This window comes from Chelonus insularis, unplaced genomic scaffold (genome assembly GCF_013357705.1).
Source record: "Chelonus insularis isolate UGA/USDA-ARS -01 unplaced genomic scaffold, ASM1335770v1 contig_399_pilon, whole genome shotgun sequence".
NCBI classification, from domain to species: Eukaryota; Metazoa; Arthropoda; class Insecta; order Hymenoptera; family Braconidae; genus Chelonus; species Chelonus insularis.
Window position 1 is genome coordinate 1,670,386 of NW_023276554.1, and position 27,999 is coordinate 1,698,384.

The following is a 27,999-nucleotide window of genomic DNA, read 5'->3' on the forward strand; positions in this document are numbered from 1 at the left end:
ATTTTTGATGGAATTATACAAAGAATTAATAGTTTATCATTAATATAGTCGGTAAGAATAATACTTTTTAAGATTTATTTTATATTTCAAACTGAAATAAATCAAAGAATATTCTTTTACATTGAAATGCATCAAATTATCATTAATTTGTAGGCAAGTTGATACCAATAAAATTTTTTATTTGAGTAAATTTTCAATTTGTGGAGAAAGTGATAAACACTAAATGTTAAATAAAAATAAATTATTTACATATAGTGAAATTTCAGCTGCTTTGCAATTCTGCGAATATTTATGATTTACAAACATGCAAGCTGTTTGCATGAATACCAGCAAAAGTATTCAAACATCTTTCAGTACTTTTCATCCCGCAACTCATGTTTTCTTATAGTAGTTCATGAATTTTTTTAATCTATAACGTAATATATAGCTCATTTCACCTAGTAGCTCATTACTTTTAACTAATATTACCCAGCTAAAAATAATAGACTTAATAATACCTTATAATTTTTATTCGTATAATTTATGTAATTGATGATAGCATTTCTTTTTTTGTAGACTTTCTCTGCTACTGAACTGGATTAATATAAATCGTGCGGGAGTTTTAATAAATGTGAAAATTCGTGAACAAAATTGGAAAAGTAAGAATTTTTCAATTGTCATCAAATATATAATTTGATTGTCATACGATTATAACAGTAAAACCGTTATTCCTTGAAGAGACTGAAAAGTAGGCTTGCAAGTTGATAATAATTCTTTTTATGGAATAGAATTCAAAGTCTTGAAGACTCATTGATATGCTCAATACGTTTTTTATTGACCTAACAGCAAAGTATAGTTATAGAGATAATTTTATCATTTTATACAATAATTTATTAATAATTTACACATTTTCTATGCTCCAAAAAATTTTATTCATTTTTATTTTTATATTTACAATATTAATAATCACTTGAATGACTTGAGAAAAAAGTGAAGACATTAATTTAATTTGTCAACTCATATAAAATCAAGTTCTTCTGATTTATGTACCTAATTTATTATTCAAAAGGGACAATTTTCTATTTCAATTCAATGAAGAAATTATAAAAAGTTTAAACACTGACATATAAAAATGCAGTTATTTATTTCAAGCTAGAAATGATTGATGAGCATTTTTTTTTATTGACATTTAAATATTTTAGAATCATCAATGGTCAATGAAATAAAGAAACATTTGATAATTTAATATAAAACTAGAATTAAAATCTGTTTTTAGAATTTAAAAGAACAACTATCGATTTGAAACTCGACTTTAATAATAGTAAAAGCTTACTTTCTTTTTTATTCAGATTAAAGTGTCTAATTTAATTGTATTTTTATATATCTAAAAATATTTCGTTTAATTTCAAAGTATCTAAAATGAAAAAAATCGGTTTTAGACCATAAGGAGTGAAGTTAAAAAAATCGATCGTCTGCTCGCACCAACCAATCCTGTGTATTTTGGAATTACTTTTGTGTATGAGTGTACATCAGAATAGTTTGTCATACGACTGGTAGAGGCAGTCGCCGTCGCGCTTCGAGACGGTATGGCTGTAAATTGTTGGATTTTTACAACTTCTTCGATTTAAAGTAAGTATTAAATAATTTTAACTATTGTTAATAATATTATTAGAACGTAAGTTAAAGTTAAAGAGCACAGTAACTTAACCTATTATTACTTTAAGTTTTTTAGTGTTGTACTTTTTTTAATCTTCCGGTGACATTTGTTTGCTTCCTAGACCTTAGTGTCAAAATCACACGCGGCTACCCCGGCCCTGACACTTTCTTTCTACGAAAGATTTTTTTTTTTCTGCAAACAAAACAGTTGTTAAGAGTTCAAGGTGAGGAGAAAGTTTGAAAATTGTGATTAGAATAAGTTCAGTTAATTTAATTGATAGTTTATATATCGAATTCAATATATTTCATTGATGTGAATTTTTTCCGTTATTTTTATCTAGGTATAAATAGTTGGTGTTTATTGTTTTATTTATTCACATAAAAATTTGGAGTACGTTAGGTTGAGTGGATTTTGAACCATCTTGACAGTTTGAAGATTAATAGCTTGCAAAAATAAGACAAGGAAATTGAATTCAATTCTTTTAAAATTTTTCATTCATTTGCGTAATGACTAATCAATCAAACAGTCAATCTACTTAGCAATTGTTTATAATTATTCAATACTTTTAAAAGCTAAAATTCTTTATTTCAAAATAATTCTTCATTTTTAAAAAATGATTATTTCCTGGAAAACTTTTATCATCATTTAAGGAATGATTTTGTATTGTTGGTTACAATATGCAAGGTCAGGTGATAAAAATTCATTTGATTTTTGTTGCAGTATTTTAAAACATTCAAAAGCAGCGAAAAACTCTTCCACTTCTATATTAAATACTTAAGTGCTAAATAGTTAAAAATGTTATAATACTTGTATATTGAAATATTTAACTTTAAGAGGAGCACGTACTAAGCTGATAGAAAGTTGTGGAAAAAAAAAATATTTTGATACCTCAGCCAAGTGTTTTAAAATAAGATCACATTAGCCAATAAGACACAATTATCTTGAAAATTTGGAGTACCATTGGATCAATGGCAAATTTGTTCTTGATAATCTCTGCAGTCAATCCGCATTGTACTGAATATTTATTCATCAAACAGATCTCTTTTTGTTCCTCTATTCCTTTATAATAATATTATTTTATTCCCGTTCAATTGTATTTTTATAGCATAGCTATCGTACTTTTGACTAAAAAAAACTCGATAAACTTCAGCTGTTTTTTTGTCGACAGGTAGAAAATATGAAAATAAAATCTACCATGTGGAACCAAGTGAAAAGACGAATTGCGTGAAAACAACATATGTATAACTGACAATAACTAGTTTTAAAGTTTAGCACTAACAACGCAAATATTAAAAGTAATCCGATCATTATTAACTGTATAACATTGTTTAATTTTTCAATTAGTAGGAAAATTTCAAAATTGGTTGAACAATTCCATTTATCATGTTAATAAAAGAGATATTAAAGTCAATCCAATATAATGTTATGCTTATTATATGATGATTATCATCATGAAGCAGATTTAATTAATTAATTAAGTTTCTAAAAATTTCAATCTCTTTGCTACAATTAAAGCTTCTCATAAATTAAATTTATTAAATAACATTGTTATAAAAAGAAACTTAGTTAAATTATTTTTCACTATTTTCACTTTTTATAAATTGTTGAATGATAATAATAATATTAACTAAAGTTGTATGAGAAATATTGTTGGTAAAATTGGTCTAATAAATGTTAGTAAATTAGTGAAAATTACGGGTTATTGAATTAATATTATTTCCGGAAATTTTAAGAGCTCATAAATATGGAAACATTTCTATCGTTTTGTCGGAGAAAAATTAAAGAGTATAAATCAATAATAAGGTCATCGTCTTTATTGTTTTTTATGTTTCATTTAAATAAGAAAAAATATTTATGCTGTCTTATCCTTTCTATTCGTCTAGTCAATAAACTCATGAGTTCGCGTGTCGTTTTTATCGTCTTGGATTCTTAACATCGTGTCACTTTGGGCCTTGCTACTGACACCGAATATTTATTCACGCGATTCAAACGCTTCAAGTTTCTTTTCTTTATCATTCTTTTATCTTATTTTATTTCTCTAGTATTTCTAGTACATAATTATTTTATAGCTTTCAACTTTACTCTTCCATGTCAATTCATTCGATTTCCCGGTCATGCACATAATCTTTTTTTTTTAGTTCTCTTTTAAAAGCCTTGCTTTTAAAACAAGCAGTTGATACACAGTTTATTTTTTTAAATCCTTAACTGACTAAATTTAAAAACTCAGCATGATTTAAAAGCAATTTTTAATAGTAAAAATAAAACAATTGAATATTGTTAAATGATATAGAAGTTGGAAGATTTATTATTCTTTAGATTTACTTTGTATTTGATTTCAAGCTATTCTAGATATTTGCATTCTTTTATTAAATCCAAGGTCTAATTTCTTCATTACATATTTACTATAAACCCAAGACCTACTAGACTTCTGAAATACTATCTGTAGTTGAACAATCATAATCAATATTCTATATGCATATTAATAGAATAGTTTTCAAATATAAATATATAATAAAACAAAATTATTTAAATCACAAATCTAAATTTAGATTAAATCAGTTACCTTCATTTATATTTATTACCAAAAAAAAACTGCTATTTAATTATCAAAACCATCACTAACTAGCACACTCCAACATGATATGTAAAATTATTCAGGACAATGACTTTCATAGAGTCTGTCAAGGTAATCATAAGCAATGAATAGCATAGGTTCCATGTTTCTATCAATATACCATGTCAGGTAATTCTTTCTTTGCAAAACTCATTTATCTTTTACACTTAAATTTTTTTTTTTGTTATTTAACTTATTTATTTATCTTATCACATAACTCATAAAATAAAATATTAATTATTAATCTATTTTGTTATCAATTCACTAGTTGTCACTGTTAACAAACGTTAGGAAAATATATTAGAGATACCTGTTGGCCTCATGAATGAAGATAAACGATTCTAGACATATTTATTCATTCAGGCATGTCGTGCAGGGTGCGATCAGTCTTCTTTATTTGCATAAATAGCATCAAAGTTAATATGGATGTTTTTAAATTATTTCCTGATCATGTTCATCATTTTTTCACTTTAGCTTTGTTAGCTATTGGACAAATTCATCCACCACACTCGTCTGTTGACCTTTTTTATGCTTCCTTGATAACCAATGATCAGGCTTAATTTCATCAAAACTACCAGAATTAAAACTGAATGCTGGTTATGATGGGGAAAAAAAGCTATTTATAACTTTAGACTTCTCATGCAAGTAGTCATTTTAATTGGAAACATATAATCCTTACAAGTAGTTTACTGAATGTTTAGTAATATGCTCAAGTAACCTTGCTATCGTATTATTTCGTCTTTGATTAACACGAGATTATTTTAGGAATCCATGAGTTCGTTAAATTAGTTCCGTTAATTTATTACAGTAATCTTGCTAAAGTAAGCCTTAACTTTATGATATAAACCATATTTCAAGTATCTATAAATAAAATATATGTTTGTATACTGACGAAGGAAAAGAAAATTTCTTGCAAAAAATCAACAGCTACTTGACTACAAGTAGATTTTATTTGAATATTTTATTTTCAGACTCGATGAATTAGAATTTATTACAGCTAAAAATAAAATTGTTCTTGGATTAAATGTATTTTTTACTTCCTTGAGAATATATTTTTCTTCACTTGATCATAAATTACTTTATTTTTATTTAATATTATATTTTTTCTTCAATGAAACTTATTATAATTAACAGGATCAAAGGACTTATGAACATTTTCAATTAAGATTAAGAACATGAAGCATTATGTTAATAACCAACTTATCACAATTACTTTTTTACATTTATTAAATTCTAAAGTTAAATTTGCTATTTAATTATTCTTTGCTGACAATCATTTTTTGCTATTAATTTTAACATATATTATTTTCTCTAATTATTAATTAAATATATATTTTTTCGTAACTGTAAAGTACCATGGTCTTCTAATAATTCAATATCTTTATTTATATTTAGTTTCCTAATGATGTTACTTTATGTCTTATGTCTTAATTTGTTCTATTTATTCTGTTAAAATGTAAGACCTAATATGATAGACCATTTCAAACTTAGTTCACACTCATTTAAATGAAAAGTTTAACTTGTTTAAGTATTTAACTGTTCATTTTATTGTGAGATCTAATTCATTTAATTGAGCAATTACATCTATTTAATAAAACTAACAATTTTCTTTTAAAACTAAATTGATATTTAAATTTTTGAAAGAAAAAATTGATTCCTAGATTTCAATTACTCTTTGGTTTTTAAATCATTTTATAATGATCTTTTATAGAAAAGGAATGTTGGAATAAATTTTCATCATTATTTTGCTATTTTTCTCTATGAAATGATGTCACAGAAGAATTTTCTCCTCTTGAAATGGATACCCTTCAGTTTCTCTTTCTACAGAAGCAATTTGCTATCCATTATTATCTCTTCGTTCTTCCTTACGTGTCTGTCACTGTTGTTACCACAATCTTGAACGAAAATCAAAGTACTTAAACCTACAATGACTAAGTGAACAGGTAATTCTGTTGTTGGTTATCGCGTGTACAAAGTCGGTATAGATTCTACATCGTCGCCTAGTTCCCTAGTACACTGTAAACCTAGTACATAATACCTTTACTTCTAGTATTGTTCATGAATATATCTTTAGTATACAAACTATCCAAGAAGAATTAAGTGCGGATACTAATTTGCCTGTGACTTAAGTTTGCGTGACATTAACACGCGCAACCAAGTATCGTGTTGTTCAGGAGTTGGCGTGACGCACGAATTAATTTTCTTTTGAGTAAACCTCGTTGATACTATTTGGTATGACCGTGAAGTTCTCGATACTAGGGCTTGGCCTACTTGAACTTTTTAATTTCAAAAAAGGAAGTCTACACTTGAATGTATATTCATACATTAATGTTATTAAAACTTTTCCACTTCATTTCTCTACCTTTTCACTCACTTTACAACATCTTGTCCTCATTTTCTACTTCTCCATCAAATTTCCATCACTTTTTTAAACATAAATTTCCTCCTTTTTTTCTTCACTTCAACCAGGAAGAAATCCTTGAAATAATTCTCTCAAATGCACAGACAATTGTAAGTTAAGATTGTTCATCATTTAAAGCACATCTCCAACATCTTGCTTTTTTTAATCCCATCTACAAGGAGAAGATTTAATTAAGAATCACTTCTTGGAAACTTTATAATTCTAACTTTATAAAGTTTAATATTTAAAACAATTTAGTTGAATTTACTTCAATTTTTTTTTTTACCTTTTTACTTCCGTGTTGTCTGAGGCAAATTCCACTTTGTTTCTTTTTTCGAACCCTCGTGTATGCATGTAGATATTTCCTTGTTAGGTTCCCCTTGCTAGAGTTGCGGTTATGAACCCTGAAAGTAGACAGTTACTGATGTAATGATAAAATTTGGAGATTAAATTTATATTCAGTCTAAAAATAGTTATTTGAATTTATTATCATGGTTATGATACATTTTTTTAAGGATCAATACCATTAATACTTCATTAAAAAAATGTTATCACATTTCCTTATATTTTTTGGATAAAATTACTCAAACAGTTCCCTTGATAATAAATTAAAAATAATATTTAGTAGCTGCATCATGAAGTACATAAATAGTTCCTGATCACTAATAGAATATTACTGACTCATAGTATAAAAATATTGATTGAAGTTTATGCATCCAACACAAATCCACATCATCTTATAATATATAATTAGTTAATTAATTATAAATAATGTTCTTGATGATATTTTCTCAAGAGGAATACTTTCTCTCAAAATTTAAAATTACATTGACTTTCAATGTTTTATAATCCTGGAATTACTTCCTTCAATTTCCTTTTTTTTCTCCCTCAGAAAAGGAGAACGTAGTCACATTTCATCTCAACTTTTTCTCCTTTTTATTATGGTGAGAAGCTGTAGGATGTACTTTTTATACACATTGTAGGCTTTATCTTCTTATATATTTTATTCTAACTTCATTATATTTGCATCAAGGCACAATCAATGACTAGGCTTTTCCGCAGTGAGTACTTTCAATCATGACTCTTAGGTATTGACAATATTGATCAAATCAAGTGGAAGAAATGAGATTCATTTTCATACCTAACTCATGTTCACTTTGTTATTCATAACCCACTACAATACTCAAGTAATTATAAACTTATTGGAAACTAAATGACACCTAGTCTTTTAAGGAAAAGGTCTAGCTTGCTGTGAATGGTTGACACACCAAACAAATTATCATGAGGATTTAAAAAAGTATTTGTTTCATCAAATATAATTTATAAAGTCTTTCATCAAAGACAAACATTAAATTCATTCATCTAAATATTCTATAAATCAACAGAAGTCTATTTCATTTTGGCTATCTTACCCTGAATTAACTTTCGTGCAAATAAAGAGAATATCCTAGATTGCTGAGCAAATTTTCTGAAGGTTGGTAATTGTTAAGCTCATGGAGATCCAAGTAAACTAATCTCCAAGGTCTATAACTTTTCTATCTCTAATACCATCAACGGAGCTGGTGAGATAGCTAGTAATTACTAGAAAGTCTGTAGAAATTTTGAATATCTCTGTCCAACAGCCACTGGATAATCTGATCGTTAAAAATATTTCCTTGTTCGTGGATGCTACATCGTTCTTTCTTCTTTAATTTCACACCAGTGTAATTCCAGTTTATTTCTAACTTTAATTTTTTCCAGTATTAAATTACATACCAGAGTATTATTACCATCTTAAATTAAACCAAGCCCAAGTATCTAATCGTTTAACGTATTAAGCAATTAGTGGACTTTAGGAGTTTAATCCATATATCATAAACTTTGACAAGCTATTCTGTATAACAACTGTCGAAACTGGACAGTTATGAAGATCTCTACTTGGTACTGTGCTTGGTGCAGATATTGATCCAGAGGATATTAGTTACCTAATACCAACTAGGTTTTGATGTCGTTATAATTTGTGTTGTTGGAAGCTATTGATGTCCTTTCATGCAATCAATTATTTTAAGCTGTGAAAATTATCAATACATTATCATCACCATCATATTCCATATTTATTAGATTAATTATCGCTTCAATATTTACTTCCTATTTTTGATCAATAATATTATCATAGAATGAAGATATCAACTGTTGGTCCAGTATTAATTATTGATGCTCTGAATTTAGAAATAATTAATAAAGTTGTAAATAATGAGTATTGATGAATTGATTCTTTATGTTTTTATGTATTTAAATTAATTAATTTTAATTTATCTGTAATAGATTATAAATAGGTTGATATTGTTGATTAAAAATTAATAGCAAACAATCTCGGTTACTTTAGAAAGATGTCTGTTGGTGAAAAAGGTTGCAGTAATGTATTTAGAAAGCTGTTGTGGTCTTTTATTGGTTGTGGCTGTGTACTAACATGCACCTCTTGAAGTAAATGGTTGAAATTCAAGGTACTTGATTGTTCGTTTGTTGCGTAGGTTGATAAGTATTTTTTCTGAATGTTAGGTCGTAGTTGATAGTTCTAATGACTCCCCTAACATGCATGTTGTTAGCCAACTAGTTATTCAATTTATATGTTGAGGAGAGTGTAAGCAACTCTATTATTGCCATAAAAAATGGTAAAGAATCAGTGGCTTTTAGTTGAATAAAGTAAGAAAACATTCGAATAGATTGATAAAAGGATCAATTGATTTTAAATACCTTTATGATGATATCAAAATTTATTTGGTGATGGCTAAAAGATATAGCAGCTATAAAGTGTACATCCGCTTTAATATATGAGTTCCAAGTTCCGAAGTTACAATGGACGGAAGTTCGAAGTAGAAATAGACATCGTTCTGAAATAGTCAGACATCACTCCAATAGTGATACATTCTTCCAAATTGTTTTTTTTTTCACGATTTTCTTCAAACTTTTGAAATAATGTAACTATTTTGCATAGACATTTTTTTTAAAAAAAACAAGAAAATTATTAGGGATTGATTAAAGTTTGTTAATTAAAGATAGGAGACAAGTAGATTTAATCAACTTGCATAAACAAATAGCTCATTAATTTTAGAGGTAATGTAAATTTGTTCGTGGACAACCATTTCATTAAGTTAAGTGCAAATATTTTACTGTAAATTGGGAGACATTTTTTGTTTGTTTCTACTTTTTTATTGAATTTATAATTGATTACTGATAAAAAGAATATCAAGATAAAATAAATAAAATTGTCAACTTTCAAATTATAGAAATTAATTAAGTCTTTAATTTAAATAAAATACTTGATCTAAAAGTTCAAAAGTATTTTTATATTAACTGACTTTTATGGATGAATTTCATTACTATTTTTATAATTTAATTGATCATCAAGTAGGTGAATGACCTTTCTGATGAAAATACTTTGTATTAAGATAAACATCACTTCTACAGAAATCCTCCGTTAATTAATTAAATTACTTATAATCCAATAAATGCATTTAATATTGATTGTTTTAAATTACAGTTTGTTTCCAAGTTAACCTTGGACTGTTATGACTGAAATTCTAAAATTAATTTGTCATTTGCTTATTTAGAATAAATAATATCTATTTAATGTCATAGAAACATAAAAATTAGATTGCATAAAATAAAAAAAGGAATTTTAAATTTTAAGTTTTTTTTAAATCAAAAATAAATCACAATGCAATACTCATCGAAGCTCAGTCTCAATGCTTTATTTGTTCAGTGGATTGAAAAAAATATCAATCGTTTTTTATTTAATTGTACTGTACAATGAATACCAATAGTAACAATTCTATACTGGGCTCGATACCTTTACGATCAATGATACGCTTGAAATAAATCCTTGATAGGAGTAAACACTGCAAGAGAACAATGAAAATTTGACCTGAGTTCATGTCACATTTGATTGTACTTCCACCTTTTAACTTTTGAAGATTGAAAAAATTTTATTCCAATCGGTTGAGGTGTATTCAAAGGAGTACTTTGAGGTCAGGGACAGTTACAAACGTCATTGTCATTCTGTCGATCAGTGTCACCTACGTTGATAGAAAGAAAGTTACTCTCTAAGTAACTAACCAAAACTGTTCTTCGTATTTTTCTTAATCCTACTGGGCGTCTAGAATCAGTTTTTTCAATCATAAAATAACGCAATGGCGCCCACGTTTTTTGCCCATTACACATAGCACACATTATTTCTTTATCATGCTCATTCAAATGACTAGCATGTCTAGTGAAAGCCCGAAATTGTGAGGACGTTGCTTGAGTGGACAGTGTTTTCAATCGTCCCTTCATGTTACCAAGAAGACAATAGAATTTCTTGCCGCGAAATCGACTTCCAAGAATGCGAATAGTGTGAAGGCGTTTACATCTCTCTAGAATACGAGTCAAATGACTTGATCGTAGATACAAACTTCCAGTAGATCCCGTGCAGTCAATTATGGAAAGTTTCTCGAGCTTCTGATTACTTCGAGATAATTGACATAGGATATCATCGCAATCAGGACGACGATGAATTGTAATTCTTTCAAGTAATGGCATCCGTTTTAGCTGTTGAAGCACCACGTAAGTGTCTGGGTCATTTTCTTTTACCTAAAAAAGGAAATAACATTTAGTTAAAGGTGTTAATGATGCAAAAAGTATGAAAGTTTTAAGTTGTCGTTGCCAATAGTTGCGTTAAAACATTTATAAACAAATTCCAATTATTTCCTAAGCAAATTAAGGTCAGAAATTCAGTTGAATAAATCTTCCTAATTAATTTTTAATTACTTTCAAATTTCAGTTTACAATGTGAAATTATACGATTTATTTTCTTTAAAAAATGGAAATATAAAAACTCAAAAAATACCTCATAAGTCTTCCACAGAAGTGGCTCACCAACAATTCTACCAAAAAATTCTGAAACTTTTTCTAGGGCGTGGAGGTCTTGAGGGTCGAGATAAGAAAAGATTTCATGAAGAATTTCTATGGGAAGATTTTCAATCTTTATATACGTATCGCTGTTGTTTGTATCATCATTTGTTGTTGATGTTGAACGTTCATGTGTCCTCTTGCAGAGTTTCTTGGACCATGATATCAAATCTGGTTGTTTTGTTCCCATTCCAAGAACTGATTCAATATTTACATTTTTCGTATCTTCACCCAACAATAAAATTTCGTGTCAAAACTAAAATAATATTTATTCTGTTTCTTCAATATTTTAATAATTGATGCATGGATAATATTTATCCGTGCCATATACTTTCAATTTCGATGACCGTGACATGTCGACATTTTTTTGTTTATCTATATATCGTTCACCTTTTTATTGTCTATTTATCATTTGCAATTAATTTAAATAAATCTGTTGACAAAGTGAATTTTTATTGCGTTGACTTAGAATAGTTTGTAAATGAAAATTTGCACAGAAGTTTTATAAATAATTATGCAATGCAAAACATGTTGGCATTCCCGTCCGGTTTGTTGAGTGAAATGAGAGACAAAGTTATGTCTGATTGCTACTGGCAATCCTACAATATGTAAGCGTGCTGTTACGTACCGGGAAATCAATGTCGATCAAATGTGTGCAATAAGAATAGCAAGTACATTTTGATTATGGGATATATTCAATAAGATTCAATCCATCATCACTATGATGATATTCACTTCGATCCATTGTTTTTCTTAAATAGATTCATCATAAATCATTTAAATATTTATGTAATGAAACATTTTTAATTCATTTTATCGACAGTTGGAGAAGAAATCAACCGTATATTGATAACCTTTTTTTTGGTTTTAGGTTAAAAATGCTAGCGCAAATGAAAGAATCAACCAACAGGTTAAAAGGAAAAAGATCCAAGGAATTAATGTCATCTTCAAGTCTTTCTGGGATGTCGCAATTATCACACAGCAGTGAAGAAACTCTAGAACCCTTCATACATGAGCCCAACAAGTCGGACATCAGCGAAAGGTAATTTTCACTTTTATATGTTCATTATTGTCAAGACGTGAATAAAATATCGATCTTGTATGCTAATTAGTGAGTAGGAAATGGCCTAAGGTGATTAGAAAACTCGCGTGCTTTTAGCGTAAGGCGTATAAAGTGTTACTTTTCTTCGGTAACGCAATTCTCACGTGATTAAATGTTGGAGAAGAAAATTAAAGATTTTTTTTTTGCTTCATTATTAGTTAAATGTTTAAGGTGATAGAAAAAAAATGAAAACTGTTAAGTAGAGAGAATCAAAGCTTGTTAATCTTGTCAAGGAGTTAATCGTCACATCGCGTGCTTTTGTGCCACCACTATTAACACAAGTGCACGTGGGTGAAAAACGTGCTGTATTAAAAACGCGGAAACAGAGTACTCTATATTTGGTCTTCTGTAACTTTTTTCAGTTATATATTTCCTCCTTTACCAACATCTGATGGTAAATTTCCACTGGATTTTTTTTTGTTTTGTTTATGTTCTTTTGTTACTAAGAAGTTGATTATTTATGATGAAAGTATTAGCATTTTTAATTAATTACATTTAAATTTTATACTTCAAATATCAAAACATACTTATTACGAAGTATTTTCTTCTTCTTGAATATTATTAATAATAAGTAATCAATTATTATACAAACATCTAGGTTTGTAATCTTATTGAAGTTCAATTTTATATTTTTTTTTAATATGGTTAAGTCATTTGAAGTTTCTATTTGAATCACTAAATAATTTAATTCATTTAAAATTTATAAATTTTTTTTATATTTATTCTGTTTCAGTATTCCAGAAAAAAACAATCCAGAGGACAATGAATGGCTTATCAGTGGACCAACTGGCAGTAAATTACCTCTTTTACGATTTAAGTAAGAACAAACTTCATTTTTATATCATTTTAACCATGTTATTTTTTTTATTAAACTTTTTCATTTCAATATTTTATTGTCATTAATCAATGTAGAGAACATTAAGTTTATTCATACATCAGTAAAATTTTTAAAAAATAATTTATTGATAATTTTTTTGTCCATTGAGAATAATGATTTAAAACAATGAAGTGTAAAAGAATAATAAATAAATAATGATTATTAATTTTCATATATTTTTTTGGGATAATTTAAATATAAAAGGATTATATATATCAGGTGTAAATATAAAGTTATATTTATTAAAAAATGCAAAAAAATATTAGTATTGTTTGACATGTATTTAAACCTTAAAAAATGAATATTTATAATTAAATTAATTTTTTAGATGTTCGGCTTTATCAACGTCACCTGACAACCCACCTGCCAAGCAATTGCACATGACTTATAAAATAATACAAGCAGATACAAAATTAATAAGTCTTCTACTCCATTCACATGGTCTTACAGAGGTATGTAAAAATTAAGATCATTTTATATTTGATATTTTATTTTTTTTATGAAGAAAAAATAAAAGGGATTCGGTTAATGACAAGTACAAATGTTATATTACAATTGATGGCAACAAAGAAAATACGTATAATAACTATGTGTAATCATGCTAACCAACTATCGAAGGATAAAGCAGAGTCTTTGATCCTGCACTCTTTATTTTTTTTTTTTGTTACAATTCTTACTTGTTGACCTTCAGAAAATTTTTCAAGGACAAGTTGAGAGGAACAATTAATACTGATATCACAAAACAGTCGAAAGTATCTAAGAAAGATATAGATTTTAATTAATACAATTACTCCAAAACCAATGTGATCCAGGACAAAGATCTACATCAAGATTAGCACGAGCAAGTGTTGTTCTTAAAGTCTTAACTCCTTCACAATCTAATCCCCAATTGGCTAAATTACCAATTCTCTTTAATTTCGTACAACTTTTGAACATACTAAGCACAGTAGATGCAGAAACTTTACTCGCCTCATACACATAAAAACATGTTAAATTTCTAATAAGACTGTTTTCCGGTTGATCAACACCTGAAGTTGTATTTGATGTTAATGAAGCACTAAGAAGATTTTCTAGATGTTCATTAGTAAGATCAAAACAACTGTGAATGTGCAGTGATTTTAATGCTGGCGTAAGTAAGAGTATTTTAGTGATGGTTGTAGCAGTGACTGTACGTCCCAGCTGTATTTTTTTAAGATGAAGTAAAGGAACTGGATCAGGACCGTCGAACCACATAACATTAGCCCCGTCCTTAGTGAGTGTAACCAGGTTGGGACAGTTGATAAATATTTCTCTCAAATCAAGCTGCAATGGCGTATCACTTTGTGTTACACGTAGGTTCAACTCACGTAGATGATGGCCATTGGTATGTAAATAACCACTGAAGCCAGCAAGCCATTCTTTTGTCGCAGGAATACCATGAACACTGAGACTAGTGATGTAGGGGAAAAGTCTTAAAGCCTCTGGCGGATGATGCGGTTCTGAGATATGAAGTTTCTCAAGTCGTGGGCAAGTTTGAGCGAGTAATTCTAGACGTGCTTGAGTTGTTCGACTACTTTTCGCTTGTTTTAAATTGAAAGGTGTCTTCAACCCAATTACTCCTCGATTCATTATCTCCATGACCCTACCCATGTGATTATAGTCAGCCAAAGATTCAAGATGTGAAACATGGGCCAATGCTAGAAGTACTCCAGCGGTCGTTACTTCAGTGTTTGCAATATTGAGTACTCTCAAAGTATCACAAAGAAAGTTCCTACTCTCACAGTATTCTAAAAGAACTCCTTCACTTTCCTTTTTGTCCCTTTTGTTCTTCTTCATTCGAAACTTCGTCAAAAGAGTCTTCAAACGAGACCAGCTTGGTGTTTCTTGAACAACGGGATCGATGTTAATAAATTTATCTCGTAGCTCTACTTGTAATAACAACTGCTTCAATCCTAAATCTGTAACTTGCATTGAACAAGATACGTCTAGGACTACCAATTTAGGGCAGGATTTGCCAATTACTTGAAGTACTGAATCATTAGCGATATTTTTCAATGTCAAGCTTAATAAATTAGATGTATTCATCAAAGCTGAACGTAAGAGTTTACAATCAAGACGTAGAAGAGCAGATCGTGCCAATTCCAGGGATTCTAGACCCACACCTTCACTAGCTAACAGTTTTAGAAGTGATGTTTGATGACTACAGCCATAGTAGCAACACAGGTTCACCTTCAGCTGCCGAATATCATGGCCCAGAAGGATCGCAAGAAGGTAGAGAGGTGCTGGGCCGGAAATAAGCGTCGATCCGTCTGCCGCAGGCCCATAAAGCATTCGTGATGTCTCTTCAATGACGCGTGAACGTAGTCGTGCTGGTAATGCGCTGACGTAGTATGGCCTTATGGTCTGCTTAACAATTGCTAGTACTTGGCTTGCGGACGTCTCCTGCGAAAGCACTTGCAGACGCCGGCACGTTTCATCCAATTGCTGGCACACACGTCCCAAACTAAGTCCCTCTAGGGATATAGGCTGACGGTAGCCAGGCATTATTCATTCAACTGGAACAATCATTATGTTAATTATTAAGTTTGTTAATCAAACAAGTGAACCGGTTTTAATGTATTGATTGTTATTAAGTTACATGGATGTATCATGAGTTGAATCATCTTGGGAAAATTGTTAAATGATCATCGGGTCATCATCACCTTCTCCAAGGTTCACTATCTGCTCAATGGATATTCTTGTCGCGCGTTCAATTGTTGGTTTTATTCAGGGGCAAGTGTGAAGCCTTACTGAATTGTTAACAAGACCTTGCTAATTTAACTTCCTTAAAGGAAATATTATTTACCTGCGCAATTATGTACGCAGAAGACGTCAACATAGACTTTTTACTGGTCGACTACGTAGTCGTTTACAAGTACTTCTTAGGATATTATGATAATTGATTTGTGACTACTATTCAATTTATGCTTTTTTTTTTAATTACAAACCTTGAAGTTCTAGTTTGTCTGTTGCTTATAAAAAATTCATCATACTTTTGATTATTATCTATCATTTTTTTTTTTTCTTATCCAATTGTCACTGATGTGTTCATTAGAGTTTTTCAAGAATCATTGTAATTATTTGAAAATAATGCCAAATGACCTAGTATTTTTCAAGGCTTTATCACCATAATATACTGATAGATGAATTTTTGTAATGGCTATAAATTAATTTTAGAGTAAAAAAAAAGTATGTTTCTGTTGGCAAAGACAGATTTATTGAGTTCTAAAATTGGCAATTGCTGATGATAGAATTTTATAATTCAATATTTGACTGAAATAAATTTTTTTTCAAGGCTCTTAATAATTCGTAGTGTTGTAAAAAATTCTTCTATCAATGTAATTACCATTACTTTAAATCTAAATTGAATACAAAAAATAATAATATTAATGTTAATGTTGCTAATTAATGCTCAAAGATAAAAAGTACTAAGTAAAAGTTAAAATATTTTTACGTAATTTTTTCTTTCACGATAATTTGTGAATTTTTATATTTACAAAATATGTTTATAGCTTCACCAAATCTTCGCAAATGCCTTGACATTTACACCGAATGTCTGACAACGTATAATTTATGGGTAGTGAATGGTCTCTAAAAGCATTTGTAGTTAAAGAATGAGGAAATAATTTACTACCACTTTCAACATTTCATATTGATATTTAATTAATCCATAGATCATGATGCTCTCAAGAATTATTAATGAGGTTGTGCGTCAACTTCCGACATGCTTCCGGGATATAGAATCCATTCATTAACTAATTTATTATTATCATTATCCTGATCATTAAAAAGTAAAAATATGTCCCTCTGATAAAGACAATTTAATACAAATATTTATTAATTAAAAATCAATTAATTTTCATTAAAATATCTTTTCTCAAAAAAAAAAAATAATGCTTTCAACGAAATTAATCACAATAAAATGTGATTTATCAAAAATGTAAAAAGAAAAAAAATTGAACAGCAAACTTGAACTGATGGTTTGAAGTTAATACGTGATCATGCAAAGCAAAAGTATCTAACTTGAATACGTGTTGATATTCAAGAGTAATTAAAAGTGATAATTAAATTGAGGTCGTGTGTCTGGAATAATATGAAAGATTGAAACTGTATCACTACAAGTGTTGAACAAAATAATCAATTTTTAACTTGAAACCAAACACTGATGTCTTATTTATTGTTTACACGAAACAGTTAATCCAACCAAATGGCGTGTTCATGTAGCTACTAGTTTATTTGCACAAGTAGTATGCTAGTTGTATAATGATATAGATAGATATGACAAAAAAACAAATACATTTGCCATGTTATTTATTAAGCAAAAAGTCTACATTAAGTTATCACTAGAAAATTTTTTGTGTTTTATTAAGTTATATTGACAAATGATTAGTTCACTTGATGATAATAATTGAGTTGATAATGAGAATCTAGTATAGTTTTTAGATGTTGAAACGCGTGCCTACCTTTTTAGAAGCAAAGAACCCAACGGGTGTCTCCTGAGCGGTAGCTCGTGCTAGACTGACGACGCTGGCGATAATTGTGAATCGTCTATCGGTATACTCTCTTGCTTTTTCCTTCTCTGTTTTGCACGGCTGGTCTTGCGACCTCGTGCCTCCACTCTAGCAAAAGCGGCGCCACAACCAGCGTCATAGTAAAGACCCGCGACGACGTTCCTGATCTTAAAATACTGAAGATTAGATATAGAGGTCGATTACCCCCCTCTTTCTCTTCATCATCTACTCATCACTAATTCTTGGTAGATATTTCTTTTTTTATTTTATTTTTTATTATATTTATTTATTCACTTACTAACATTTTTTTTTTGTCTTAAAGGTGCAGTTGGTTTATATTCAATATCTCCATAATTTCTTCTCTCAATGATGTGACCCTGAAGAGAGCCAATGCTCTCTATAAGATTGTTGTACCAGGAGCCACAAAAAAATGATTTATAGTTGTGTGTGATTCATAGGTGAAGATGAATAATTATAAATTTACTAAATAAACAGTGAACACCTTTTATTGGTAATTGTAACGTCAAGATGACCGAGTTGTTATAGATTTTTATGCCTTTTTTCTTATGATAATGGTGATGGTGATGTTGGACAGGTAAAAGCTTGACCTTATCTCCTGGAAGTGAATTATTAAATCTGACCTGAAACGGAAACAGTGGAGAAGTTTAAATGAGTCAAGTTTTATCAAAGAATCAACATTTTTTTTTAAAAATTATTTTTTGTTCTTTTTTTACATTTTTTTGTTGTATTTATTGTACGCTGCGAAAAAAAGTAGTTCTGACAAAAATTATTCCTCGTCAGTAGCCGTAAAGATTGATTTTTTTAGCCAACATATGTAAAAAAAAGTTTTGTTTACATCGTAAATATCTCGAAAGGATAAAATTTAGTTGATTTTAAAATGATTTTTTTTTATATTATTCAAACAATAAATTGATTAAAGTAATAAGAATTTTTTTGGAGTATAAAATTAAATCAATATATTTAAAATTAATAAATAAACTTTATAAATTGATTCTCCATAATAAGGTATTTAATTTTTTTTAAATATTTAAAGAGTAAAAATAATTATGTAGTGATAACTATGATGTAGTTAATTATTTTTTGATGGCCACATTGTTTGAGAATATAATCATCAAATAATTGTTATCATAAAAACATAAAAGTCATTGAACATTAGGAAATGAGTATTTAGTCGAGTTATTTATCTCATAAAAATTAACATTTTGGTTTAGCAAACGGTGATTTATTCAACACACATAAATCTTCATTGGATCGATTAATAAAAAATGAACAATAAATAAACATTGACTAGGATGCAAAAGTTTTTATAAAATAATTTTTTCTAAAAATAAATAATTAATAGATTCTTGTATTTATTTCTAGACATCATTTAATTTTCAGCTATTTATGCTCTTATATTAATAATCTTCAATTAAATCCATTTTTTCAATGATTAATGACCCCATAAACATAAACACACTATTGAGAAAATAATTAATTAGATATAAATAAATCTCATTTGATCAGACTGTGTAATTTGTTCTATCAGTACAGAGACAATATTTATAATAATTATACTTAACATTTTTCTAAAGGTTAAATTTATAATGACTATTGAATTTTTTTTCATGAGACTTTAAAGAAAATATATTTGTTACATAAAATATATTTATAAAATCTTCTTATATAATTACAAAAGACATTAATTAATCCTATAAATAAAATTTAATTAAAATAATCATAAACTTGCTACCTCTTTATCTTATATTATTATAATTGCAATTTATTTTATAACCGTATCGATATTACAAATTCCAATCGAAATTTGACTCCACAACATATTCAATTTCTTTTTACTTTCGATTTCCATTACATCACCACACTATTAACTTAATTAACTCATTAAAATATTATCTAAATTACTATTTGTAATTAATTTTGTATCTTCTGAATTCATTTAAAGTTTAAAATGCTTGAAATATTTGCTTTAATAAGTAAATAATAATTTTAAAGTAAATTTATTAGAATCAACTTTTGGAGCATTTATTGGAGCAGAGATCTAGGCATCTAATATTTAATTCAATTAAAAACATTACCATAATTGTATACGTCTTTTAAAATGCCTATTATATTTAATTTATAGATGAAAAATGTAATTATTCATCATGAAACAATTTTTAAAAAAACCCCAGTACTGTAAAACCTCATAAATTTATAAATAGTTTAATTCTTCACTGGACACTTTTTATGTCCAAGTCATACGTCATCAATTAAACTTTTTATAAAAAAAATCCCACCAAGAAATTCAAGAGAAAGAAGGTAATCACGTTATGAAATAAATGTTAATTGATCTAAGCCTCGATCATGATGATGATGAGATAAAAAAATTCAAATCGATTATAACTCAATTGACGACGTTAATCTTTTTTTTCCTCTGATCTTTATCTAATTCTCCAGCAGTTTGTATTGTATCTGAAACTAATAACCATTTACTGATGTTCATTATACGCACGTGCGCTAGTAGTGATTGAATTGATGATATAGAGGACACAAAGAAGAAAAGTGGAGACTCAATTGTCTCGTGACTTATATGAGTTGAATCAGAAGCTTGCTGGTCTATATAGCAAACAATTGATTTACTTTGTATAAATTAATGTATCCGTGCGTAGATAAATTATTACACTTCCTTCATCATCAATTGATTTCATGAATTGTAAATCATCATTGATTTTACAATTATCTTAGAACATGCATTTTCTTCCATCTCGTGACTTACATTGATCAATTCCATTATTAATATGTATCAATATGATGATATTCTCGAACACTCGATAGAATTCATTTCAACAACTAAATGTACATACTTTGATCATTAACCATTTTTGCAATATTTATTCCTTTCCGCTAACTTCTTCACCCTCTCTGGCATACTAATACGGAATTTATATTTCCTCTCATGTTTTACTTTGCTTTACGGTTGTTAACGTGACGATTTGAGGGACATCTCACATCACCTCAAGGGTTCATGACTCAGTTTATTTTATATGTCTTGTCAAACATAGCTTGGAGTGTGTAGTTGTTCCATTTTAAACTTATATATACGTTAGGCTTGTAAAAAAAGGATTAAATTTGAACCATAAGGCTATGTTTACCATGGCCATCCTCTTTGTTTCCGCATAGTTTGATTTCAACTTCCTCACTAAGAACAATAAAAGTTTTATCATAATAACCATATTTATTGTCACGATTTTATCAATTAAATTATTACGTAGTACAAGTATTTAATTGATATTTAGAATATTTTTATTAATTCACAGATAAAGTCTGAAAAAGAATGTTTAGTGGAATAAAATACTCTTTTTTTGATAATTGATTGCGATTGTTGTATTCTTAAGAGGATATGATGATCATAAAAATGAGTATTTATTGATGATGATCAAATTACTGACAAACTATCAAATGTAGCTTCTGGCAAAAAAGTGTGAATTTTTGTCAAGATTATCAGCTGGAGAAAATGGCAGATAGTTATAGGGGTTTTGAGTGGTAAACATCAAAAGCTATTAAGGTGTCTGGATGTGTATAAAAAAGTTTGTCTATCTAGCAGGCACAAGGTCATCAGTGATACCTGGTCTGGCCCACGTTTGTGGAACGATGTGAGGCGAATACTTAACTGCATCTGCTGTTTCTTATGTTGTATTCCCTTTGTATTAAATTTGTGATGCATATAACTGAAAAAATCACGTCATGCACTGAATTATCATGACAAATATTCTTTTGTTAATAATATACACTAAAAATCTACTTGAAATTAACTCTTATATAAGTAAACATACAAAAATAAGTTAAAACTAAAAAAGTAACTTTACTGGTTTTTTATCAGAATATATTTTTATTTATTTATTTATTTATTTCTGTGCAGGTTTCTATCAATGATACAGACTTCAATATCTTGTGGATGGGTAGTCATCCAAAGCCGGACATACTGAGAAACTTGGCACCGTTTCAGAAGGTTAATCACTTTCCGAGGTAATTGTGCGAAAGCTTGGCAAAGTTTAGCTACTAAATAAATCAGATAAAAACTTTATTCAATTAGAGATTTTGAAATGATTTATTTTTTACAGGTCTTATGAAATAACACGAAAAGACCGTTTGTATAAGAATATTGAAGCTATGCAAAGAAGTAAAGGACTTCGTAATCTTGATTTTATTCCACAAACGTTTCTGCTGCCAAGTGAATACAGAGAGCTGTTGACAGCTCACTTTAGATATCGTGGACCATGGATAGTTAAGCCTAAAGCAAGCTCTCGTGGACGAGGCATTTATATAGTCAATAGTGTAAGTGTTTTATTTATAAGTATATCTTTATCAAAATCCCAGAACAAACAATTGCTTGAAAGTCATCATAATAAAATGGTTCGAAAATCTGAATTTAATTTAAACAGCAAATCCTTCTAAAAGTCATACAGAGGTTAAATGAAGAACTAAAATGTTAATTCATTCAAATACAATTTCAATTGCAAAATAATAAATAAATTGTGAAACAATTTTTATTGTTCATGCTAGATGTATTTTTCTTTTCTTCATATATAAAAATAAATTCACTCAAAATAAATGAAAGATTGGGTCAAGTTCAAAAAACTAGCTTAAAGGTTTTGTCAAGGCCCAATAATAAAATATTAGTTGAATTACTTGGAAAAAAAGAATTAACTTCAATCATAAAGAATTTTTATACCACTAGAAATTTTTTAATATCAAATATTATTGCTATTTTATCTTGAATACGTTTCTTGAAAATCAAATGATAACAATTATTATGCATGAATTTATCTAATGAATGAATTCCACTCAGTAGTAAATATATTCATTCTATTTCTCATTATTATATTTCTCACGTTAGTACTTGGTTATGATCAAATTGGATAGTAAATATCACATAAGGAAATAAATTTTTGCAACCACAGTTCAGGAAAATACATCAGATTAACAAAAGAAAAAATTACCAATTACTATATAAAATTTATTATTTATTTTTTTGCAATAACAATTTTTTACTAGTTCTTATTTAATAACAAAATCCTGGTATTACTATTAGCCATGAAAAATAATCGTTTAAATAGTGTAAAGTATCAACATATGTACATAAATAACATAAAAATGATTTATCGACATTTGTTTTTCATCATTTTTCTTTTTAATTGCAGCCGGAAAAAATAATCACCGAGGAATCTGTCATTGTAGCTCAGTACATAAATAATCCACTTTTAGTCGATGGTCACAAATGTGATTTACGTCTTTATATCGCAGTAACTAGTTATGATCCATTATTAATTTATTTATATGAAGAAGGACTTGTCAGATTTGCTACAGTCAAGTATGAGGGTGGTAACCAGTACATCTGGAATCCTTGTATGCATTTGTGCAACTACAGCATCAACAAATTCCATGTTGACTACATCAAGAGTGAAGATCCTGATGCAGAAGACGTAGGACACAAGTGGACGTTGTCTGCCCTGTTAAGACACTTGAGAGCAATGGGACAAGATACGGAATTACTCATGCAGCGTATCGAGGACATTATAATTAAATCTATATTGGCTACGGCCTCTGGAATTGTTAGTGGTGTTAAACAATTCGTTAAATATCCAGACACATGTTTTGAATTATTTGGTTTTGATATTCTCATTGATGATACGCTCAAACCTTGGTTATTAGAAGTTAATTTAACGCCATCATTAGGCTGTGATTCTCCGTTGGATATAAAAATTAAATCTGCGCTGATGTCTGATCTTTTGACACTCGTTGGAATTCCAGCAGTCGATCCGATTTTGCGGCCACAAAATACTCAGCAGAATCGATCACTTGGCAACACTTCCAAGAGGCTGGCCAGTGTATGTATGCTCATGTGTATTCATGAGAATCATCAGGATTATTCCTTGAGTTTAAAAATAATCATGTAAATTTATTTGCAGTACCGACGGGTACATTCTGCTGAGACGTTGGCACAGAAAAAAAAAGTTAACAAGTCATCAAACCGCTCGAATCTTACATCAGAGCAACAGAGAATTGTTGCTTCAACTAAAGCTCAATTTGAAAGACGTGGAGGATTTGTTAGAATATTCCCCAGCCCTAAGTCTTGGGAAATGTATTCACAGTATTTAGGTAAATATTTAAATTACACTTGTACACTAGGAATTGCAAGTGAATTTTTTTTGGTTTATTTTAATTAACCACAAGCTTAAAAACAAATATCATTAATGTTTTTTCATTTGAAGTAATAAATGAAGTATTCAGTAATGACTTTGAGTTTCATCAACATTTAAAAAAAAAGAACTTGAACGGGTCTAAGTTGTGATAAAAACCATCGAAATGTAAAAAATTTAAATAATTCTTATTTACTGCCGAGAAGTTGAAAAACATATTATTAAATTTTTTAATCTTCAGAAAGATACTCAGATTAAAGATTAGAGTGATCAATTTTGAATCTAGTTTTTACAGTTAATACTTATTAATAAAAATTAAATTTTATTCAGTCAATTAAAAAAAATTAGGTCATTGCAAGGTTAAAGGAAATGCAAGCGATTAACTTGAAACGATTGAAATAAAAACAATACAATCAATTGGCTACCGAGATAAATCATCACCAAAAATGATTTATTCTCAATGAAAAAAAAATTGTTCGAATATTTGTTGTCACCGAACTTTATTAGCATAGTGGTTTTTCAAACTACTTTTTTACCTATAAGTCCTTGCACATTAATCATTTATTTTTCTCACAATTTACAAAGACTTTATATTTATTGAAAAATTAAAAAAATTCAACAAATCATTTATTTTAATTAACCATTGGTATTCTAAAACTTTTCTTCTATTTTCTCTTAATAATAAATTATTATTATTATTATTATTATTATTATTATTTATTACAATTACAGCAATAAATAATTTCGATGACTCAATAAAATTAATTAACAGGATCTCATTTAAGTTGTTCAATAAATATCGTAGAAATTTAAAAATAATTGAATAAATTTAATTAATAGTTCAAAATTAAAAAAATATTCCATCTCATTAAAATTACCACACGTTAGTGATGTTTCTGCATATAAAATATTTAATAGTTTCAAATGATTTATGTACAGAAGATTAAAATTAACAGCGAAGCATAGTAAAGTAGTTAATCATTTCTACTTCAATTATTTTTTTTGTTGAATTCGGTAGCCACTTATTTTCCATCATTTGTTTGATTCAAATAAGTAATTTTATTCTTGAATAATTTAAATCAGCTCAAATAAAATAATAATTGTCAATGATACAATGATTTTTAGATCCAACAACTGGAATTCCTGTAGTATTTGATCCTCTAGGACCTAGCAGAGTGCCTCAACAAGTTCATACAAATCATAATCTTATGCTACATGAACAATTATTTCCAGCTGCTAGTCGCACTTCCGGTTTTTCAGTGCCTGAAGTGACATTAGATAGACTGTCAAGGTAAATCTAAAGCCATAACGACAAAAGAGATAATTGTCATTTACTTGATGAATTATTTGAAATATGGTAACACAAGATATGTCAGTTTATTTATTATATCACTTATTATTTCATGCAGATATGAGAGATATGAGAGAGCGCTAGTTAAAGGACATAAACAGAGTTTAGATTGTGGTGATAGCAAAGAAAATATAGATGTTGATTCACATAAATATAAGGATCAAGTTACTCAGATGATGCAAGAGGGTAATAAGCTCAGGTGTGTATATAACATGTTGAAAAATTGATTAATGGCTCATCCGATAAAGAATATGTCATTTAAATGTCACTCGTTTTTTTTTTTAGTCCGGGGGAAGCAAGAAAAGCATTTGGTATGTATTTGGGATGTATTCTCCGGAAAATTTCACAAGCGAGTGCGGACTCAGCATGTTGTGATCTTGTTATGAAGTTTCTGCAACAGTCGTCAAGTAATTTACGTACGCCTTTTGTATTCACCGTAAGTATTTGTTTGTTTAAAACGTCTACTGCAGTATAGAAGAACTTTAATTTACTAAATGGAAATACCACAAAAGAATTTCAATTCAAAAGAGTATAATAAAAAGTTTTCAATTATAAAAGCTGCTCCATTTTCTCAAAGATTTATAATATGAACTCTTAAAATGTACACAGAATTTTTTTTTTTATACTTTATTTAAAAAATATAATTTTTCATATGTAGGATAGTATGCATTTAAAAGATTCAATGCAAAAAAAAATATTATATAAACTATTTGAAACGAAAATTTTTATATGAATTAGCTTCCTTTTATGTTTTGAATTAATTTAAGAAAAATATACATTATTCAAAACATTTCATTCTTCATATGTAAAATTTTCATGACATCAGTTGCATTTCAATAAAATAAATTTGTGTTTTTTATAACTATGAATTTAACTATTCTTAGTCATGAAGTAATTTTCATTCGATTATTTTATTTTATTTCAGTTACCAAGTAATAAACTGAGCGATAAAGATCGAGCAGCAATAACAGCTAAACAATTGTCAGATTTTCTACACCTTTACAATAGAGAAACAGATTTATATGCTGATACTGTTGATCGACCACGAACCGTACCAAATAGATTGTTTCAGAAATTTCTCGCTTCTGCAAGGTAAATTAATTCTTACAATAGCTTCTATATATTCCTTTCATAAACTTAATATGTATTAAAAAGATGAAGAAAAATAGTCTAGACAAAACTCACATAAAAATTGAACTATTTTATATTAATTTTTATTTAATTCTTTTTTAATTCTGATAAAAATATTTCAAGAAAAACTTTTCAATTAAATTTATTGAAACAATGTTTCAGTGAGGAAGATCTAGATGACGTCCTCATTCTCCAAACACGTCTCTACAATTGTGCCCATAGTTTCCTCGGACGAAGTGGTTTTGCCGGAAATCTCCGGGGAAACAATCTCTTAGGATCATTGCCGCAAATTACTTCAAGAGTTCACTCCAATGCTGTATCATTCGAGCAGTGTAAATGTACTCAACCTAATAGACCAAGTAAAGCTCCACGAACATGAGCCGTCAATATTACAATCGATATCTTCGTATATTTTTAACAACATCAGTTTGATTAATATACAATTCAATAATTTGATATTATTGTCAACCGTCCAGACGCTTTAATTATGGAATTTTTCATAATGTGATAGCGATTCATCAACGAAAATGGCCTAATGTCATTTTTACATGTAAAAAAAAAAAACATCGACAATCCTTCCTATAAATCAAGCGATATAATCAACATTTATAATTGAAACAATAATGTTCGTAGAACTGAGATTCAATTTGTTCATTAGTAATTTTTTTAACGGGTCAATCATTTTTTTTTTGGTGCTAGTCTAGTTAGAATAATAAATTTTTTATGAAAAATTTTATTTAGTTTTAAGCATAAATATGAGTAATTATACATTTATTTATTTATGAGTTTATTTAATTTCAATCACGGCCTTTATCACTGTTTTAAGCATCAACCACCCTAATATATATTTATATAAGAGAAATAATTCCATCACTATTTGCTTCCATAAATATATAATATATATTTCTTAATCTTTCCTTCTAGTCACGGAGAGTTTGTTGAAATCGACAACTGATTTGATAGAGAAAGTTGTTGAATACCGAAAAAATATTTTGAGCAGGCTCAGTAGTAATCTTTTGCATTTGCCTTATGATTACTCAATTAAAAAATGTATGGCAAATTTTAAGAAGTATGATTTATATATTGTAAATTGTGCACAAAAACGTTTATGAAATGGTAATTGAAAATAGAATGAGTGAAGTGTATGAAGACTTAAATAATATATTTTTTAAGTAGTCAAGTACGTTTAATAGTAAGCGATTTAAGCAATAATAAAAATATTTATTTGGCAG

The 27,999-nt window shown here is 28.5% G+C and overlaps 3 protein-coding genes across 3 annotated transcripts; 1 reads left to right on the top strand and 2 right to left on the bottom strand.

Moving 5' to 3' along the window:
* The first annotated feature begins 17 nt into the window (after nucleotides 1–17).
* Nucleotides 18–27,998, top strand: TTLL5 (Tubulin tyrosine ligase-like 5). Its single transcript, XM_035085121.1, has 15 exons — nucleotides 18–51; nucleotides 556–638; nucleotides 1,419–1,608; nucleotides 12,449–12,619; nucleotides 13,413–13,496; nucleotides 13,885–14,008; nucleotides 22,005–22,111; nucleotides 22,207–22,420; nucleotides 23,287–23,973; nucleotides 24,055–24,244; nucleotides 25,411–25,576; nucleotides 25,695–25,835; nucleotides 25,922–26,072; nucleotides 26,562–26,728; nucleotides 26,930–27,998. Exons 4-15 carry the CDS (start codon nucleotides 12,456–12,458, stop codon nucleotides 27,144–27,146), a joined length of 2,412 nt encoding a protein of 803 aa, XP_034941012.1. The 5' UTR covers nucleotides 18–51; nucleotides 556–638; nucleotides 1,419–1,608; nucleotides 12,449–12,455; the 3' UTR covers nucleotides 27,147–27,998.
* Nucleotides 10,377–12,940, bottom strand: LOC118068022 (uncharacterized). The gene is made up of 2 exons (XM_035085137.1): nucleotides 11,516–12,940; nucleotides 10,377–11,259 (listed from the first exon to the last, which is right to left on the bottom strand). Exons 1-2 carry the CDS (start codon nucleotides 11,765–11,767, stop codon nucleotides 10,660–10,662), a joined length of 852 nt encoding a protein of 283 aa, XP_034941028.1. The 5' UTR covers nucleotides 11,768–12,940; the 3' UTR covers nucleotides 10,377–10,659.
* LOC118068015 (uncharacterized) lies at nucleotides 13,817–18,177 on the bottom strand. The gene is made up of 2 exons (XM_035085122.1): nucleotides 18,038–18,177; nucleotides 13,817–16,090 (listed from the first exon to the last, which is right to left on the bottom strand). The coding sequence occupies exon 2, from the start codon at nucleotides 16,077–16,079 to the stop codon at nucleotides 14,331–14,333; it is 1,749 nt and encodes a 582-aa protein (XP_034941013.1). The 5' UTR covers nucleotides 16,080–16,090; nucleotides 18,038–18,177; the 3' UTR covers nucleotides 13,817–14,330.
* Nucleotide 27,999: the final 1 nt, after the last annotated feature.

Coding starts and splice junctions, on each gene's coding strand:
- LOC118068022 (XM_035085137.1), bottom strand. CDS start 11,767: ATGGGAACAAAACAACCAGATTTGATATCATGGTCCAAGAAACTCTGC. Junction 11,260..11,515: donor TTCTGTGGAAGACTTATGAG/GTATTTTTTGAG, acceptor TTCCTTTTTTAG/GTAAAAGAAAATGACCCAGA.
- TTLL5 (XM_035085121.1), top strand. CDS start 12,456: ATGCTAGCGCAAATGAAAGAATCAACCAACAGGTTAAAAGGAAAAAGA. Junction 14,009..22,004: donor ATTCACATGGTCTTACAGAG/GTATGTAAAAAT, acceptor ATTTCTGTGCAG/GTTTCTATCAATGATACAGA. Junction 23,974..24,054: donor CTTCCAAGAGGCTGGCCAGT/GTATGTATGCTC, acceptor ATTTATTTGCAG/TACCGACGGGTACATTCTGC.
- LOC118068015 (XM_035085122.1), bottom strand. CDS start 16,079: ATGCCTGGCTACCGTCAGCCTATATCCCTAGAGGGACTTAGTTTGGGA.